At 44.0% G+C, this 21,315-nt stretch overlaps 1 protein-coding gene across 1 annotated transcript in view; it reads left to right on the top strand.

Annotated features, from left to right (window-relative positions):
- The window catches only part of LOC142203618 (dynein axonemal heavy chain 3-like), a 927,911-nt gene that overhangs the window by 344,216 nt on the left and 562,380 nt on the right, over positions 1-21,315 (top strand). Inside the window, exon 32 of the mRNA XM_075274510.1 lies at positions 9,852-9,995. Coding sequence (XP_075130611.1) covers positions 9,852-9,995 — 144 coding nt within the window. The remainder of the gene's footprint in view (positions 1-9,851; positions 9,996-21,315) is intronic.

Below are 21,315 nucleotides of genomic sequence, written 5' to 3'. Positions count from 1 at the left end.
CCTTCACTCTGCCTCTTGTCACTGTGTAACTGATGCAGTGCTTAGTACTGCAAATACTTAACACTCATCTGTTCCTGGCTTTTACCTTTTAATTTTCTTTTATGAAATTGCATACATGAATGTCAATATATTTGATTTGGATTATATATATATTCTCAAACAATATTTAATGAGACAGATCCATAGGTGGATGCATAAGTATTAGCTCAGAGGCTCATTTCCGAAAAGGTTTATTGTTTGTGTACATCGAACATTTATTTACTTTTCTTACATTAGTGGCAGAACAAATTTTTTTCCTCAATAGTAGATATATGGCTTGTGAGATACAGGGCAACCTGTAACTTTATTTACATAATGACAGCTTCTGTAGAAATGTAAGCTTCCAATGTTTGTTGGGAGATACACTTCAGCTATTGCTTGAAAGCCGGTGCAGGGAGTCATTCCTTGAGCTATAAATAAAATGTTGTTATGGAAATATGGCTTAATAAATTATGAAATAACTCTATATATAAAGTTATATGCGTTCATGTGCCATACAAGCTTGCTTCCTATGCAGCACTGTATATTTATTTACGAGGTACAAAGTCACTTGGAATAGGTACATCCTAATTTCCAAATCCAGTAATTGCTAACTATTGGTTTCTAACCTTGGAAACTGCTCAGTAGAGGAAGATATTTTTAATAAATTCATTGCTGACTTATCTGTACAGATTATCTGTAAAAATAATTAATAAAGAATTCTGGGTTTAACTCAAGCTCAAACCTAGCCTATTTTTCTGTATAAAAGTTACAATATTTTCAATATAAATTTAGTATCAGTTCCTCTGGGGAGTCTTCATTGTTTACTGTAGTTCCAGAAGATGAAAATGTTGAAAGTCTTAGTCATGTGATGATCCCACAGGTATACAGCTTGTTACAAGATAGAGCTCTGATAACTGTACTGTAACAAATCTGGAAATAAATAATAAAGGTTCTCATTGAATGACTACAAGCTGAGATCCTGAAGATAGTCAGGAATTTAAATACATTGGGTGAAGCACGGGGAGGCCAATAACTTGGATGGTAAAATACTATAGATAATGATATTGGACTATTGTAAGTAATGTAACTGGGATGGAATGGAGGACGGGGGGAGTATACGTAGTAGGGAACAGAGGAAAAAAGATACAAATAAAACACATAAACACTAGACATGAGCGAGTACTGTTCGGATCAGCCGATCCGAACAGCACGCACGCATTGAAATGAATGGACGTAGCCGGCACGCGGGGGGTTAAGCGGCCGGCGTCAAAGCGGAAGTACCAGGTGCTTCCATTCATTTCAATGCGTGCGTGCTGTTCGGATCGGCTGATCCGAACAGTACTCGCTCATCTCTAATAAACACGTAAAATGCTTGTAAACCAACCCCAGAAGTCTTACTAGCAATATTGAGGAGTTATAACTAAGAAATGTTGAAGGAAAAATATCACATACAATTGTAAAAGATAAATGAGGCATGACTGGTCAATAATTAGTAGCTTTTGATTGACATTCCTACAGGCCAAACAAGTCTAAGGCAAATTCCTTTATCTACTTTTCCAGTCTTATCCCTTATGCTTACTTTTGCTTTTGGTGTTCTGGCTGTATACTGTTGCTATCTATATTCATATTTCTGACTTTGGCTTTTTCCCTCTGACTACTTTTTTGGATTCTAACTCTGTACTTCGCTGCTTGACTGGTTCTGACCCCTTAGCTAGCTGACCAACTTCTTGTTGTAGTTTGTCTTGTCTGCGTTCTGCGTTATCAATTGCACCATAGAAAGGGACTGTTGCCCAGTTGTCCTCTACCGCTTAGGGTAGTTGAGGCAAATAGGCAGGGACTAAGGGCTGGTTCAGAATTAGGACTCCTTGTCTTGTCGTTCCCTTCCTCCCAGATTTCACCAGCAGCTACCGGCAAATTGCTCATCTAGCAATTCCCTAATGTAATGGGGGCTACCCATATATAAATTGGGAGGCAGAAACTGAAAGACCCAGTAATGGTAACTGGATAGTGCAGTACTCCCATGGGGGGCTGGGATCTATTTTGCTAAAAAAAAAAATGGTAGATTGCGACCATGCATTAACTATTAGGAATTAAATAAAATTACAGTAAAAAAATCAGCACCTTCTTCCTCTGATCCCTGATCATTTTAATCAGATTGTGGGTGCCTGCTTGTTTTCTAAAATTGACCTCTGCGGGGCCTACAATCTGATCCGGATCAAATAAGGAGACAAATGAAAGACTACCTTTAACACGCTGGAAGGTCTCTTTGAATATTTGGTAATGCCTTTCTGGTTGTGTAATGCATACACAGTTTTTCAACATTTTATCAATAATATCTTTAGAGACTTGCTTGGCAGTTATGTGGCTGCTTAGCTGGATGACATTATAGACCTGACCTGATTGAATAAAGAGACCTGACAGATTACCAAATAAATAAGTTTGGGGTCATTTAGGTAATAGTGACCACATTTTAATAGGACATATTTACTAAGTTCAATGTACTACAATTATGGCTTAATTTGCTTAATTTGCAGCAAAAAAAGGCCTACATTTTGTGCTCTACATTTACCGTGTTTTAGACACTTTTTTTTTTATCTTGCCAGCATAGGGTTGCATCTTACCCAAAAAGATTAAGATGGCTTAAAATGCCAATAAATATGCAAAATAATAGGCAGTACAATACAATAATTAAATGAAAATGCTAAGTAAAAACGTTCCTGAAAATGTCACTTTTATTGGAGATTTTTAATTTATGCAACAACTAAATATGCACACAACTCAGACGCTAGAACTTAGTACATTTTAATCCTTTAACATACCTAATTTTATCTTTTCAAACCAATACGATTGTTTTCCTCACTGTATTAGAGTACACATACTATTTTATTGATTCATCAGTTTAGCTGAATGAAACCTTGTATTGTGCAGGACAAGTTGTATTTTTATAGGAACTAATGATATAGTAATTACAGTGAAGGAAATAATAATTTCATCCCTTGCAAATGATGTAAGTTTGCCCACTGACAAAGACATGAGCAGTGTATAATTTTAAGGTTAGGTTAATTTTAACAGTGAGAGATAGAAAATCAAAAACAAAATCCATAAAATCACATTGTATAAATTTTACAAATTTATTTGCATTTTGCATAGAGAAATAAGTATTTGATCCCTCTGCCAAACAAGACTTAATACTTGGTGGCAAAACCTTTGTTTGCAAGCACAGCAGTGAGTCTTTTTTTGTAGTTGATGATGAGGTTTGTGCACGTCAGCAGATCATCTCTAAATCATTAAGATTTTGAGGCTGTCACTTGGCAACTCGTAGCTTCAGCTCCCTCCATAAATTTTCTATGGTATTAAGGTCTGGATGCTTTCTAGGCCACTCCATGACCTTAATGTGCTTCTTATTGAGCCTCTCCTTTGTTGCCTTGGCTGTATGTTTTGGGTCAATGTCGTGCTGGAAGATCCAGCCACGACCCATTTTTAATGTCTTGGCTAGAGATGAGCAAGTAGTATTCGATCGAATAGTAGTATTCGATCGAATACCTCCACTGCATAGTTATTGGTGTATTCGGTTGAATACCACGAGGTAAACACGATAAAATTTGATTCCCCACGCCTGGGGCCCAATATAGCGCAACTATATGACCTTAATTTTGTGCCACTCCTGACTTCCCTCAAAAAGGATTTGCAAACATACCAAACCCTTCCCCTATCGTGGTTTGGCAGAAAAGCCCTTATCCAGACCTACTTAGTCCCGAAAATTTTATATATTATGTCCATGTTACCCATTCACTTGCCGAAGATGTTCTTTGAGTCCATCAGGAAGATGTTTACAAGATTTGTTTGGAATGGAAAAACCCCCAGGCTGGCCTGGTCCTTACTAATCAAACACAAGCTACAAAGAGGAATAGGCATGCCAGATGTTACACGCTACTATAAAGCGAATCAACTACGCTGGTGGGCGCACCTCTTGTTTCCGATAAAGTCACAATCATACATTCTCCCGATGGAACTTCAAGGAGAACTCTGGTTCCCTCCAACTTCTAACAATAGCCCTGGCACTGCGAACCCCCTACTTAAGGGAGCCATTGAGACTTGGCGAGAATTAGGTCCAGACTTGGCACCTGCCCCTTCTCCCCTTCTACCTGTATCTCTTCTGCCACTGTGGATGGGAAAGAGCAGAAAAAAGAAACTTGTATCGGTGTGGCCTCCAAATTTTAATGGGAGCTTATGGGAATTATGTGAGAAGTCAAACTATGTCATGCACATAGATCAATCGATGTTCCCTCAGGATCTGCACATCTCCTTCCTGCAATATACTCATGTCCATCATCATTTAGCTACCTTTAATGCTCTAGAACTACCGAAGAGAAATTTGACGAATTTTGAGAAACTACTCCTCTCCAGAACTCCCATGCTTCGGAAAACTTCAGCTCTCCTGCATAGATTTGGCTCCCCACCCACGCTGTACAAACCCGCTTACCTTACTAGCTGGGAAAGAGACTTGAATATTACCTTAACTGATGATGACATTGAACTTGTCCTGAAAGCTTCACATGGCTTTGCTACTTGTATACGAATGCAAGAAAACAACTTTAAGCTACTATCAAGATGGTACAGGACGCCAGAGTGGTTGGTGCAGAAGGGTCTCTCAACTGACAAACGGTGTTGGAGGTGCTTATCGCAGAAGGGTACTTACCTTCACATTTGGTGGACATGTTCGAAGATTAGACCGTTCTGGGATGAGATCTTGGCCATTATCTCAAAAGTTAGAGGCTCCCCTATTCATCTCAAGCCGGAATCGCTCTCCCTCACACTACCGACCAAGTCTTACGCCCCATCCCAAGACCATCTGACCTACATGTTATTAGCAGCTGCCAAGCTTTTGATCCCGAAGTATTGGCTACAGGAACTACAACCGCCAGTTCAGCTTTGGGTACACACGGTACAGGACATTGCTAGACTTGAGGAACTACTTAACTGGTCAAATAGAACTCATGACATTTAAGTGAAAGTTTGGGGACCCTGGAACAACTATAACGCATTCGAAAATCCATTGTGATTTCTTTCACTTAACTTTCCATGTTGCACCAACCCAGTCATCGAGAATATTTGTAGATCTACTTCTTTCTATGCCCCTCCCTCCCTATATTATTCTCCCTTTACATAACCTACTCTACTTCTTGTTTTCCCTTATGTACTGTGTAGAGCATGTATGGCTTGATTATCTACTAAGTTTACATTCAACAGTGCTTTATAATGTTTATTTTGTTTTCTTTAATGTATGCCTTGAATTGACAATTTGTCTATGACGGTGTTTTAGGATTCATGAGACTGATGCACCTTGGGTTATTTCCGCCATAATTGAGAAATAGAATGTTTATATCTGCTTATTCACCAGTATATAGTTAATGTCAATATAATATGACTTGTTTGTTTGTTTCCTCCCCCCCCTTTTTTTTTATTTGTTGTATATGAAAAATTCTTCAATAAAAATTCTTGAATTAAAAAAAAAAAAAAAAATTGACTCTCCTCCCATCTTCCCTGGCACTTTTTTTTTACACCAATAACTATGCAGGGGAGGTATTCGTTCGAATACTACTCGCTGTTAGGATTGGGTCCCGCAGGTTGCTCTACCGGCGCACAGCGCCACCTGCGGGTCAGTCTAAGTCCAGCTTTCACCCTACTGAGCATGCTCAGACTTTTAGAGCCACTCACAAGCAAAGTGTCATTTCTCCCCTACTGAGCATGAGCGGTGAGGTCATGACCACCGCCCCTATTAGGCGGGGTCTTCCCTTTAAATAATGTGAGCCTACGCCCGCCGGGTGCTCACACTTTGACTAATGTTTGACTAAAGATTGATTAAAGTCCACAGAAGTTGTTAATGACAATAGTTTCAGGGATAGGCTCCAGCATTCAGGAAGGTTTCCAGACTAGGCCTCTGTGTGGGGTTCCTCTGCTTCTTTCTGGGTGCTATTAGTTAGGACCTGTAAACCCTGAACTGTCATCTCTACACCAGGGCTAGAAGCAGTAGACACTGTTCCAGCCTGTGGGCTGCAGCAGTTTTGGTCTCTGAGATAGCTTTATTGAAACTGTAAAACTTCATGGGTAACTCCTAGCTGTTGCAGGACAACTCCTAGCTGTTACAGGAGCATGTTCAAACTTCCGTGGTGGCTCCTAGCTGTTGCAGGAGCATGTTTGTTTGCTGAACTCCTAGCTGTTGCAGGAGCATGTTTGTTGCTGACCTGGGGTGAGCCTTGTTTGTTTCGGACTCTGTTCACATTGAGTACCGCACTGCACCACTGCCCGTGTGTGTTGCACTCTGTTCACAGTGAGTAAAAACCCTTGAAAGGCTACAATTCACAATGCAGCCAATTGGGTAGGTGTACATATACACACATAGGATTTTGTGATCTGTTGACACTTTGTGATATATATTGTAAATATTTCTTGACACAAAACTGAACATGTAGGTAAGAATGGACACATATGCGACTAATAAGAAACTTAAAAAGGAAATGAAGTGAAAGTGTTGGTCCTCTGAGAAAAAATGTGGATGAGGCAGAGCAAAAGGCAGATCTATTAAATTTCTTTGCACAGAAAAATCCTATGACAGATGACCCGATTAGGGATAATGTAAATTCTCCTTTAAATGTCACCTGCTTAACCCAGCAAGAAGTACAACACCATCTTAAAAACACTAAATAGACAAATCACCAGGTCCCTGAGCACTTCATAGATTAACTATCTTGATATTTCTTATATTTATTGAGTAGGATTGAGCCAATCTTGAGATTTCAGGATTGTTTTTAAAATCTGATTTCTGATCATTTTCCATTCGAACCCAATCCGATCCCAATTCCAATCCCAATGCAAGTCAATGGGATTTTTTTAATAATCGAAGATCGGATTTTAAAAAAGATCCTATTCACTACACAGCATGAAGTCTAAAAATTGAATGCTTTAATTGTTAGACTCCACGCTGTGTAGTGATTAAAAAAAAAACCGGCTACTTAAGTCCCCCCTGTTGTCCACTCAGCTGCACAGAAGCACTGCCGCTGGTCCGGTCCCCACTGTTCTCGCTCATCTTCTCACCTCTCTGTCCCCGCCTCCCAGGTTAGTGTTACAGACCTAGGAAGAAGGTGGGACTTGTGGCTTAGGAGAGTGTGGGCAGGTACAGGGCGGCGAGACGTGAGTGCTCCCCTCCCAGTACCTGCCCACACTCTCCTAAGCCACAAGACCCGCCTTCTTCCTAGGTCTGTAACACTAACTTGAGAGGTGGGGGCATCAAGACGAGAAGAGAAGCAAGAACAGAGGGGACCAGACCAGCGGCAGTGCTTCTGTGCAGGTAAGTAATAATGCCCGGTTCACACATGCTGATGTCTTCCGTCCGTAAGGGTCCACATGAGGACCCCTACGGACGGAACACAAGCGCAACTGCAAGCGCTGTGCAGTTCAAGCGCACGGCCCCCTTATGGACGGAGCACATCAGCATATGTGAACCAAGCCTTAGCTACTAGAGATGTTAGCTAGTCTCCCATTAGAATGAATGGATGCAGCTGGCGCGCAGGGGGTTAAGTGGCCGGACGCCGGCACAGGCTATGTGCTGGCTGCATCCATTCATTTCTATGGGACCTAGCTAACATTGTTAGCTTTTCCCACAATGCTTGGGCAGTAGCAAAGCATTGTGGGAAATAATCTCCGACCTGGATCCCGCCTAAAAAGATCGGAATCGGAATTCCGATCGCGATCGTGAAATTTACTCGATCGCTGATTGGAATCCGATCTTTTCTGATCCCGATTGCTCAACCCTATTATTGAGTCAATAATGACAAGGTCTGTTCTAAAACTAGAGCATAGCAAATATGGCACCAGTATTTTAAAAAGTTCAAAAAATAACCCTGAAAACTATAGCCCTGGTATTGAATGGTTTCTAAGAGATGCTATACTAAAATATCTCAATGATAATATTTTATTACACTGCATCAGAATGAGTTTGTCAAGAATCGGTCCTGTCAGACTAATCTGATTAGTTTCTATGATGCGGTAAATTCCAGACCACACCTGGGAAGGCTGTGAATGTTATGTGGTGAGAATTTTCAAAGGCATTTAATACTATGCAACACAATAGATTGGTGAATAAAGTGAGAAAATTGGAGTAAATATGAGTAAGTGGGTAACTGGCTCAGTTATAAGAATCTGACTTGGTCACATGCACCAGTTGTGTGCCACAGGGGTCAGTAACGGGCACATTTCTTTTAAAGTTTTTAATAATGACCTTGTAGAGCATTTACAGAGTAGAATTTCCATATTTGCAACTGATACCAAACTCTGTAAAGTAGTCAACACAAAGGAGATAATATTACAGAGAAATTTGGGGAAGGAAGAGAGGTGGATAGAGGAAGGAAACGAGATCTACAAATAAGCATTAACTAGTACAACACATGGTAAACAGCTATTGAAAATATATTGGGGATATTGGTTGATAGTAAGCTTACTATTAATGCTAGATTTTATTTGCTATAAATGTTCAGTACATTACATTATTTTGCATTTATACAAATATGTCAGATCACAAATGTAATATGGTGTACAGTTTTAGGTACTTGCATATAGGAAAAAACATAACAGGACTGGATACAGAGCAGGACATTAAGTGAATGGGAGAATTAGTTTTCATAGAGAATCAAAGGTCATCAAGCTTGGGGTTATTCAGTTTTGAATTAAGACGGCTTGGATGTGACCTTATAGCAATGTACAAATATATAGTTACATAGTAAGTACGGTTGAGAGACATGTCCATTAATTTATATCAAGGGATGGGAAAGGGGACATGACTAAAAAGATGAGTGAAGGAAATGAACATTCTATACATTTCCATAATCATCAATGCTGTAAAAAGGCATTGAATCTGTTTTTGAAGCTGCTGCTGCTGTGATCAGCCCCTGGGGTAAGCTATTCCACAGATTCAGTCCTTACAGGTAGTCCTTATAGTGAAGAAGTCTTGTTGGCTCTGGAAAAAAAAATTTTTTCACCAGATGAAGTGTCACCTTGTTTTTTGAGAACACTTTAGCTCTGTAAGGGGGCATTCACACTACGTAACGCCAGCGTGTATCACAGCCGTCCACGCCAGCGTTACAGCAGGGCTGCCGAACACTTCCCATTCATTTCTATGGGAGCCGGCATGCGAGCGCTCCCCATAGAAATGAATGGGCTGCTGCTTTCACTGCGAGCAGTCCCATTGAAGTGAATGGGAAGTGCCGGCGTATACGGCAAGCTCTGCTCATGCTGAGCCATACACGCCGGCACTTCCCATTCACTTCAATGGGACTGCTCACAGTGAAAGAAGCAGCCCATTCATTTCTATGGGGAGCGCTCGTATGCCGGCTCCCATAGAAATGAATGGAGCTGCTTTATACGCCGCTTATTCTATTTTACGTTCAGAATAAGCTTCAGTATACGTAGTGTGAATGCCCCCTAAAATACCATCTTTATAGACACATATATAGACCCTTACACAATGCCTTATGTTAATAGCTATGTGCAGCAATCTCTTTTAATAAATTTAGAATTTTTTCCCTGTGTTTTGTATTTATATACAACTCTATTCAGATCATGTTTTTATATCCATTTAATTGATGAAAAAAATTGACACGAAGTAAAAAAAATATGTGATCTGAATGGAGCTTAACCTTCTTAATTATGTTTAAATATTAATTTATTTATTTTTTAATTTAAATATATAAATGCCTGTGCCAAGTGAATTCCATGTTAACTATCAATCACATGATTTATATGATGACTGCTAAAAACACTCTATTTGTTTTCAGCTTTCTTCCCAGCATCACTATGATTACGGAATGAGGGCAGTAAAATCTGTATTAACAGCTGCTGGAAACCTAAAGGTTAAATTACCAAAGGAGAAAGAGGATGTACTGATGCTTCGATCGATACGTGACGTTAATCTGCCCAAGGTATTGTCCACTTCCAGCTACAGTGTATGCGCTTTATAATGTGTTACTTGGGAATAGGAAAATGCATGACAGCAAACATGAGCTGTTTCTAGTTCTGGTCTTTTCCAGTGTCATTTCAGATCGATTGACAATTACAAGGCAGGCGAGAAGATAAACTACATGCTATAGCTTAATTGCAATGTTTATGACCCTACGCTTCTTTTAAAATGTCACTGTGGATGGAGTAAGGTTTTCATCTGCATATATTTCACCAGCCAGAGATAATCCTTCCTTGCCGCAATATACATGACTATTTGTTCAATGTGCAGCTCATATGCTGATAACCAATATTTTAGATTTAATTGTTCTTTAGGATCTGACTCACAGATAGTATAAGAAAATCTAATAACTACAGTATGTGCTGACTGAGCTATAGCATACAATTTTTAATATATGGAGGATATATGTGTTATTTATATAGTATAGAATTAAAAAGTCAGATTTGTGTCATATAGAGATGAGCGAACAGTGTTCTATCGAACTCATGTTCGATCGGATATTAGGCTGTTCGGCATGTTCGAATCGAATCGAACACCGCGTGGTAAAGTGCGCCATTACTCGATTCCCCTCCCACCTTCCCTGGCGCCTTTTTTGCTCCAATAACAGCGCAGGGTAGGTGGGACAGGAACTACGACACCGGTGACGTTGAAAAAAGTAGGCAAAACCCATTGGCTGCCGAAAACATGTGACCTCTAATTTAAAAGAACAGCGACGCCCAGCTTCGCGTCATTCTGAGCTTGCAATTCACCGAGGACGGAGGTTTCCGTCCAGCTAGCTAGGGCTTAGATTCTGGGTAGGCAGGGACAGGCTAGGATAGGAAGGAGAAGACAACCAACAGCTCTTATAAGAGCTAAATTCCAGGGAGAAGCTTGTCAGTGTAACGTGGCACTGACGGGCTCAATCGCCGCAACCCAGCTTTCCCAGGATCCTGAATGGAATACACTGTCAGTGTATTCCCGTATACCCGATATATACCCCGATACCCGTTCCAACGGTGTGCCCCCCCACCTTCACCCCAGAAATACCCTGCAAGTCCCCTAGCAATAGAATTGGGGCTATATACACCCACAATTTTTACTACTGGTATACAGTGCCATTGTCTGACTGGGAATTCAAAGAATATATTGGGAATACAAATACCCTCATTTCTTGCTACTGCCATATAGTGCCAGTGTCTGACTGGGAATTCAAAGAATATATTGGGGTTACGTGCACCCACAATTTTTACTACTGGTATACAGTGCCATTGTCTGACTGGGAATTCAAAGAATATATTGGGGTTATAAATACCCTCATTTCTTGCTACTGCCATATAGTGCCAGTGTCTGACTGGGAATTCAAAGAATATATTGGGGTTACGTGCACCCACAATTTTTACTACTGGTATACAGTGCCATTGTCTGACTGGGAATTCAAAGAATATATTGGGAATACAAATACCCTCATTTCTTGCTACTGCCATATAGTGCCAGTTTCTGACTGGTAATTCAAAGAATATATTGGGGTTACGTGCACCCACAATTTTTACTACTGGTATACAGTGCCATTGTCTGACTGGGAATTCAAAGAATATATTGGGGTTATAAATACCCTCATTTCTTGCTACTGCCATATAGTGCCAGTTTCTGACTGGTAATTCAAAGAATATATTGGGGTTACGTGCACCCACAATTTTTACTACTGGTATACAGTGCCATTGTCTGACTGGGAATTCAAAGAATATATTGGGGTTATAAATACCCTCATTTCTTGCTACTGCCATATAGTGCCATTGTCTGACTGGGAATTCAAAGAATATATTGGGGTTACGTGCACCCACAATTTTTACTACTGGTATACAGTGCCATTGTCTGACTGGGAATTCAAAGAGTATATTGGGAATACAAATACCCTCATTTCTTGCTACTGCCATATAGTGCCAGTGTCTGACTGGTAATTCAAAGAATATATTGGGGTTACGTGCACCCACAATTTTTACTACTGGTATACAGTGCCATTGTCTGACTGGGAATTCAAAGAGTATATTGGGAATACAAATACCCTCATTTCTTGCTACTGCCATATAGTGCCAGTTTCTGACTGGTAATTCAAAGAATATATTGGGGTTACGTGCACCCACAATTTTTACTACTGGTATACAGTGCCATTGTCTGACTGGGAATTCAAAGAATATATTGGGGTTATAAATACCCTCATTTCTTGCTACTGCCATATAGTGCCAGTTTCTGACTGGTAATTCAAAGAATATATTGGGGTTACGTGCACCCACAATTTTTACTACTGGTATACAGTGCCATTGTCTGACTGGGAATTCAAAGAGTATATTGGGAATACAAATACCCTCATTTCTTGCTACTGCCATATAGTGCCAGTTTCTGACTGGGAATTCAAAGAATATATTGGGGTTACGTGCACCCACAATTTTTACTACTGGTATACAGTGCCATTGTCTGACTGGGAATTCAAAGAATATATTGGGGTTATAAATACCCTCATTTCTTGCTACTGCCATATAGTGCCAGTTTCTGACTGGTAATTCAAAGAATATATTGGGGTTACGTGCACCCACAATTTTTACTACTGGTATACAGTGCCATTGTCTGACTGGGAATTCAAAGAGTATATTGGGAATACAAATACCCTCATTTCTTGCTACTGCCATATAGTGCCAGTTTCTGACTGGGAATTCAAAGAATATATTGGGGTTACGTGCACCCACAATTTTTACTACTGGTATACAGTGCCATTGTCTGACTGGGAATTCAAAGAGTATATTGGGAATACAAATACCCTCATTTCTTGCTACTGCCATATAGTGCCAGTTTCTGACTGGGAATTCAAAGAATATATTGGGGTTACGTGCACCCACAATTTTTACTACTGGTATAAAGTGCCATTGTCTGACTGGGAATTCAAAGAATATATTGGGGTTACGTGCACCCACAATTTTTACTACTGGTATACAGTGCCATTGTCTGACTGGGAATTCAAAGAGTATATTGGGAATACAAATACCCTCATTTCTTGCTACTGCCATATAGTGCCAGTGTCTGACTGGTAATTCAAAGAATATATTGGGGTTACGTGCACCCACAATTTTTACTACTGGTATACAGTGCCATTGTCTGACTGGGAATTCAAAGAATATATTGGGGTTATAAATACCCTCATTTCTTGCTACTGCCATATAGTGCCAGTTTCTGACTGGTAATTCAAAGAATATATTGGGGTTACGTGCACCCACAATTTTTACTACTGGTATACAGTGCCATTGTCTGACTGGGAATTCAAAGAATATATTGGGGTTATAAATACCCTCATTTCTTGCTACTGCCATATAGTGCCAGTTTCTGACTGGTAATTCAAAGAATATATTGGGGTTACGTGCACCCACAATTTTTACTACTGGTATACAGTGCCATTGTCTGACTGGGAATTCAAAGAGTATATTGGGGTTATAAATACCCTCATTTCTTGCTACTGCCATATAGTGCCAGTTTCTGACTGGGAATTCAAAGAATATATTGGGGTTACGTGCACCCACAATTTTTACTACTGGTATACAGTGCCATTGTCTGACTGGGAATTCAAAGAGTATATTGGGAATACAAATACCCTCATTTCTTGCTACTGCCATATAGTGCCAGTGTCTGACTGGTAATTCAAAGAATATATTGGGGTTACGTGCACCCACAATTTTTACTACTGGTATACAGTGCCATTGTCTGACTGGGAATTCAAAGAATATATTGGGGTTATAAATACCCTCATTTCTTGCTACTGCCATATAGTGCCAGTTTCTGACTGGTAATTCAAAGAATATATTGGGGTTACGTGCACCCACAATTTTTACTACTGGTATACAGTGCCATTGTCTGACTGGGAATTCAAAGAATATATTGGGGTTATAAATACCCTCATTTCTTGCTACTGCCATATAGTGCCAGTTTCTGACTGGTAATTCAAAGAATATATTGGGGTTACGTGCACCCACAATTTTTACTACTGGTATACAGTGCCATTGTCTGACTGGGAATTCAAAGAGTATATTGGGAATACAAATACCCTCATTTCTTGCTACTGCCATATAGTGCCAGTTTCTGACTGGGAATTCAAAGAATATATTGGGGTTACGTGCACCCACAATTTTTACTACTGGTATACAGTGCCATTGTCTGACTGGGAATTCAAAGAGTATATTGGGAATACAAATACCCTCATTTCTTGCTACTGCCATATAGTGCCAGTTTCTGACTGGTAATTCAAAGAATATATTGGGGTTACGTGCACCCACAATTTTTACTACTGGTATACAGTGCCATTGTCTGACTGGGAATTCAAAGAGTATATTGGGAATACAAATACCCTCATTTCTTGCTACTGCCATATAGTGCCAGTTTCTGACTGGGAATTCAAAGAATATATTGGGGTTACGTGCACCCACAATTTTTACTACTGGTATACAGTGCCATTGTCTGACTGGGAATTCAAAGAGTATATTGGGAATACAAATACCCTCATTTCTTGCTACTGCCATATAGTGCCAGTTTCTGACTGGGAATTCAAAGAATATATTGGGGTTACGTGCACCCACAATTTTTACTACTGGTATACAGTGCCATTGTCTGACTGGGAATTCAAAGAATATATTGGGGTTACGTGCACCCACAATTTTTACTACTGGTATACAGTGCCATTGTCTGACTGGGAATTCAAAGAGTATATTGGGAATACAAATACCCTCATTTCTTGCTACTGCCATATAGTGCCAGTTTCTGACTGGGAATTCAAAGAATATATTGGGGTTACGTGCACCCACAATTTTTACTACTGGTATACAGTGCCATTGTCTGACTGGGAATTCAAAGAGTATATTGGGAATACAAATACCCTCATTTCTTGCTACTGCCATATAGTGCCAGTGTCTGACTGGGAATTCAAAGAATATATTGGGGTTACGTGCACCCACAATTTTTACTACTGGTATACAGTGCCAATTTCTAACTAGGAATTCAAAATGCGCAAGGCTCCCGGAAAGGGACGTGGACGAGGCCGTGGGCGAGGTCGGGGGAATGGTTCTGGGGAGCAAGGTAGCAGTGAAGCCACAGGGCGTCCCGTGCCTACTCCTGTGGGGCAGCAAGCATTGCGCCACTCCACAGTGCCAGGGTTGCTTGCCACATTAACTAAACTGCAGGGTACAAACCTTAGTAGGCCCGAGAACCAGGAACAGGTCTTGCAATGGCTGTCAGAGAACGCTTACAGCACATTGTCCAGCAGCCAGTCAGACTCTGCCTCCTCTCCTCCTATTACCCAACAGTCTTGTCTTCCTTCCTCCCAAAATTCCGAAGCTTTACAGAACAATAACCCAAACTGTCCCTGCTCCCCAGAGCTGTTCTCCGCTCCTTTCATTGTCCCTCAACCTGCCTCTCCACGTCACGATTCCACGAACCTAACAGAGGAGCATCTGTGTCCAGATGCTCAAACACTAGAGTCTCCTCCATCTCCGTTCGATTTGGTGGTGGATGACCAGCAACCCACCCTCATCGACGATGATGTGACGCAGTTGCCGTCAGGGCATTCAGTTGACCGGCACATTGTGCGGGAGGAGGAGATGAGACAGGAGTTGGAAGAGGAAGTGGTGGATGATGAGGACACTGACCCGACCTGGACAGGGGGGATGTCAAGCGGGGAAAGTAGTGTGGATGTTGAGGCAGGTGCAGCACCAAAAAGGGTAGCTAGAGGCAGAGGCAGAGGTCAGCAGCTTAGGCGAAGCCAGGCCACACCCGGAATCTCCCAAGATGTTCCAGTTCGTACCCAGCCCCGAAAAACTCCCACCTCGAGGGCACGTTTCTCGAAGGTGTGGAGTTTTTTCAAGGAATGCGCCGAGGACAGATATAGTGTTGTCTGCACAATTTGCCTCTCGAAATTGATTAGGGGCTCTGAGAAGAGCAACCTGTCCACCACTTCAATGTGCCGTCATTTGGAATCCAAGCACTGGAATCAGTGGCAGGCAGCAACGGCAGGACAAAGGCCGCCTGCCGTTCACGCCACTGCCACTGCCTCTGCCACTGCCTCTGCCACTGCCACTGCTGACTGTGCTGGCGATGCACTCCAGAGGACGAGCCAGGACACCACTTCATCTGCCTCCGCCACTTTGTTGACTTCTACCTCATCCTCCCCTGGTCCTGTCTTATCTCCTTCTCCTGCACCATCAAAGGCACCATCAGGCGTTTCTTTACAACAACCCACCATCTCTCAGACATTGGAGCGGCGGCAGAAATACACTGCTAACCACCCACACGCGCAAGCCTTGAACGCCAACATCGCTAAACTGCTGGCCCAGGAGATGTTGGCGTTCCGGCTTGTTGAAACTCCCGCCTTCCTGGACCTGATGGCAACTGCGGCACCTCGCTATGCCGTCCCTAGCCGTCACTACTTCTCCCGGTGTGCCGTCCCCGCCTTGCACCAGCACGTGTCACTCAACATCAGGCGGGCCCTTAGTTCCGCGCTTTGCACAAAGGTCCACTTGACCACCGACGCGTGGACAAGTGCATGCGGACAGGGACGCTACATTTCACTGACGGCACACTGGGTGAATGTAGTTGAGGCTGGGACTGCTTCCCAAACTGGCCCGGTGTACCTCGTCTCCCCGCCTAACATTCCTGGCAGGGACACGAGAAGAACACCCCCCTCCTCCTCCTCCTCTACCGCCTCCTCCTCCGCCACCGCCTCCTCCTCCGCCACCGCCTCCTCCTCCGCTGTTAGATTGACCCCAGCTACGAGTTGGAAACGTTGCAGCACTGGCGTTGGTAGACGTCAGCAGGCTGTGCTGAAGCTGATCAGCTTGGGGGACAGACAGCACACTGCCTCCGAGGTGAGGGATGCCCTCCTCGATGAGACGGCAATATGGTTTGAGCCGCTGCACCTGGGCCCAGGCATGGTCGTTTGTGATAACGGCCGGAACCTGGTAGCAGCTCTGGAGCTTGCCGGACTCCAACATGTTCCATGCCTGGCCCACGTCTTCAACCTAGTGGTGCAACGTTTCCTAAAGAGCTACCCCAATGTTCCAGAGCTACTGGTGAAAGTGCGGCACATGTGCGCCCACTTTCGCAAGTCGACAGTAGCCGCTGCTAGCTTAAAATCTCTCCAGCAACGCCTGCATGTGCCACAACACCGGCTTTTGTGCGACGTCCCCACACGCTGGAACTCAACGTTTCAGATGTTGAATAGAGTGGTTGAGCAGCAGAGACCTTTGATGGAATACCAGCTACAAAACCCTAGGGTGCCACAAAGTCAGCTGCCTCAGTTTCACATCCATGAGTGGCCATGGATGAGAGACCTTTGTGACATCCTACGGGTCTTTGAGGAGTCCACAAGGAGGGTGAGCTCTGAGGATGCGATGGTGAGCCTTACAATCCCGCTCTTGTGTGTTCTGAGAGAATCCCTGATTGACATCAGGGATAACTCAGATCACACAGAGGAGTTAGGGATAGCATCCGATCCGTCACAGCTGGAGAGTAGGTCCACACATCTGTCCGCTTCACTGCGTTTAATGGAGGAGGAGGAGGAGGAGGAGGAGGAAGAAGAGTTGTCCGATGATGTGATGGTGATACAGGAGGCTTCCGGGCAACTTCGAATCGTCCCATTGTTGCAGCGCGGATGGGTAGACATGGAGGATGAGGAGGAAATGGAGATTGAACTTTCCGGTGGGGCCAGAGGAGTCATGCCAACTAACACTGTGGCAGACATGGCTGAGTTCATGTTGGGGTGCTTTACAACCGACAAGCGTATTGTCAAAATCATGGAGGACAACCAGTACTGGATCTTTGCTATCCTTGACCCCCGGTATAAAAACAACATCTCGTCTTTTATTCCGGTAGAGGGGAGGGCCAATCGCATCAATGCTTGCCACAGGCAATTGGTGCAGAATATGATGGAGATGTTTCCAGCATGTGACGTTGGCGGCAGGGAGGGCAGTTCCTCCAGTAGGCAACCAAGTTCTCACCGGTCCACACAAACGAGGGGCACACTGTCTAAGGTCTGGGACACCTTGATGGCACCCCCTCGCCAAAGTGCCGCCACGGAGGGTCCTAGTGTCACCAGGCGTGAGAAGTATAGGCGCATGTTGCGGGAATACCTTTCCGACCACAGCCCTGTCCTCTCCGACCCCTCTGCGCCCTACACGTATTGGGTGTCGAAGTTGGACCTGTGGCTTGAACTTGCCCTATATGCCTTGGAGGTGCTGTCCTGTCCTGCCGCCAGCGTCCTATCTGAGAGGGTGTTCAGTGCAGCCGGTGGCATCATCACTGACAAGCGCACCCGTCTGTCAGCTGAGAGTGCCGACCGGCTCACTTTGATAAAAATGAACCACCACTGGGTAGAGCCGTCATTTTTGTGCCCACCTGTGTAAAGCACCCCAACATGAAACTCCATGTCTGTACTCAACCTCTCCAATTCCTCCGCATCCTCATACTCATCCACCATAAGCGTTGCACAATTCTGCTAATACTAGGCTCCCTCCACCCTGATTTCCCCCAACTCTGCTGGTTAGAGGCTCCCTCCACCCTGATTTCCACCAACTCTGCTGGTTAGAGGCTCCCTCCACCATGAATTTGCCCAAACTGGGCTGTTTAGAGGCTCCCTCCACCATGAATTTGCCCAAACTGGGCTGTTTAGAGGCTCCCTCCACCATGAATTGGTCCAAACTGGGTTTTTTAGAGGCTCCCTCCACCATGAATTGGTCCAAACTGGGTTGGTTAGAGGCTCCCTCCACCATGAATTTGCCCAAACTGGGCTGTTTAGAGGCTCCCTCCACCATGAATTGGTCCAAACTGGGCTGGTTAGAGGCTCCCTCCACCATTAATTGGTCCAAACTGGGCTGGTTAGAGGCTCCCTCCACCATTAATTGGTCCAAACTGGGCTGGTTAGAGGCTCCCTCCACCATGAATTGGTCCAAACTGGGTTTTTTAGAGGCTCCCTCCACCATGAATTGGTCCAAACTTGGCTGTTTAGAGGCTCCCTCCACCATGAATTGGTCCAAACTGGGCTGGTTAGAGGCTCCCTCCACCATTAATTGGTCCAAACTGGGCTGGTTAGAGGCTCCCTCCACCATGAATTTGCCCAAACTGGGCTGTTTAGAGGCTCCCTCCACCATGAATTTGCCCAAACTGGGCTGTTTAGAGGCTCCCTCCACCATGAATTGGTCCAAACTGGTTTTTTTAGAGGCTCCCTCCACCATGAATTGGTCCAAACTGGGCTGGTTAGAGGCTCCCTCCACCATTAATTGGTCCAAACTGGGGTGGTTAGAGGCTCCCTCCACCATTAATTGGTCCAAACTGGGCTGGTTAGAGGCTCCCTCCACCATTAATTGGTCCAAACTGGGCTGGTTAGAGGCTCCCTCCACCATTAATTGGTCCAAACTGGGCTGTTTAGAGGCTCCCTTCACCATTAATTGGTCCAAACTGGGCTGGTTAGAGGCTCCCTCCACCATGAATTTGCCCAAACTGGGCTGTTTAGAGGCTCCCTCCACCATGAATTGGTCCAAACTGGGTTTTTTAGAGGCTCCCTCCACCATGAATTTGCCCAAACTGGGCTGGTTAGAGGCTCCCTCCACCATGAATTGGTCCAAGCTGGGTTTTTTAGAGGCTCCCTCCACCATGAATTTGCCCAAACTGGGCTGGTTAGAGGCTCCCTCCACCATGAATTGGTCCAAGCTGGGTTTTTTAGAGGCTCCCTCCACCATGAATTTGCCCAAACTGGGCTGGTTAGAGGCTCCCTCCACCATGAATTGGTCCAAACTGGGCTGATTAGAGGCTCCCTCCACCATGAATTGGTCCAAACTGGGCTGGTTAGAGGCTCCCTCCACCATGAATTGGTCCAAACTGGGCTGGTTAGAGGCTCCCTCCACCATGAATTTGCCCAAACTGGGCTGTTTAGAGGCTCCCTCCACCATTAATTGGTCCAAACTGGGCTGGTTAGAGGCTCCCTCCACCATGAATTTGCCCAAACTGGGCTGTTTAGAGGCTCCCTCCACCATGAATTGGTCCAAACTGGGTTTTTTAGAGGCTCCCTCCACCATTAATTGGTCCAAACTGGGCTGGTTAGAGGCTCCCTCCACCATGAATTGGTCCAAACTGGGCTGGTTAGAGGCTCCCTCCACCATGAATTTGCCCAAACTGGGCTGTTTAGAGGCTCCCTCCACCATTAATTGGTCCAAACTGGGCTGGTTAGAGGCTCCCTCCACCATGAATTTGCCCAAACTGGGCTGTTTAGAGGCTCCCTCCACCATGAATTGGTCCAAACTGGGTTTTTTAGAGGCTCCCTCCACCATGAATTGGTCCAAACTGGGCTGGTTAGAGGCTCCCTCCACCATGAATTTCCCAAAACTTGGCTGTTTAGAGGCTCCCTCCACCATGAATTGGTCCAAACTGGGCTGGTTAGAGGCTCCCTCCACCATGAATTTCCCAAAACTTGGCTGTTTAGAGGCTCCCTCCACCATGAATTGGTCCAAACTGGGCTGGTTAGAGGCTCCTTCCACCATTAATTGGTCCAAACTGGGCTGGTTAGAGGCTCCCTCCACCATGAATTGGTCCAAACTGGGTTTTTTAGAGGCTCCCTCCACCATGAATTTGCCCAAACTGGGCTGTTTAGAGGCTCCCTCCACCATGAATTGGTCCAAACTGGGCTGGTTAGAGGCTCCCTCCACCATTAATTGGTCCAAACTGGGCTGGTTAGAGGCTCCCTCCACCATTAATTGGTCCAAACTGGGCTGGTTAGAGGCTCCCTCCACCATGAATTTGCCCAAACTGGGCTGGTTAGAGGCTCCCTCCACCATGAATTGGTCCAAACTGGGTTTTTTAGAGGCTCCCTCCACCATGAATTTGCCCAAACTGGGCTGGTTAGAGGCTCCCTCCACCATGAATTGGTCCAAACTGGGGTTTTTAGAGGCTTCCTCCACCATGAATTTGCCCAAACTCTGCTGGTTAGAGGCTCAATCCACCCTGATTTTCAAAACAAATGTTGGTGCCAACCTCAACTTACTACAAGGGCCAAATTCACTGCTGGTGACAAGCTCTCCTCACTGCAAGTGCCAAATACACATGTTTCAAGGTGTTTTCCTACTGTCAGAGAGGTGGTATTGAGTGTGTAAAGTGTGTAGTTGTTAGGCTGTGATGTTGGGGTAATAGAGGGTCTTTGGTGTGTTAGATGCCCCCAGACATGCTTCCCCTGCTGTCCCAGTGTCATTCCAGAGGTGTTGGCATCATTTCCTGGGGTGTCATAG

This window comes from Leptodactylus fuscus, chromosome 5, assembly GCF_031893055.1.
Source record: "Leptodactylus fuscus isolate aLepFus1 chromosome 5, aLepFus1.hap2, whole genome shotgun sequence".
In the NCBI taxonomy this organism is placed as follows: domain Eukaryota; kingdom Metazoa; phylum Chordata; class Amphibia; order Anura; family Leptodactylidae; genus Leptodactylus; species Leptodactylus fuscus.
Note: the sequence above shows the minus strand (reverse complement) of the source record. Positions and strands in the feature narration are given on the sequence as shown.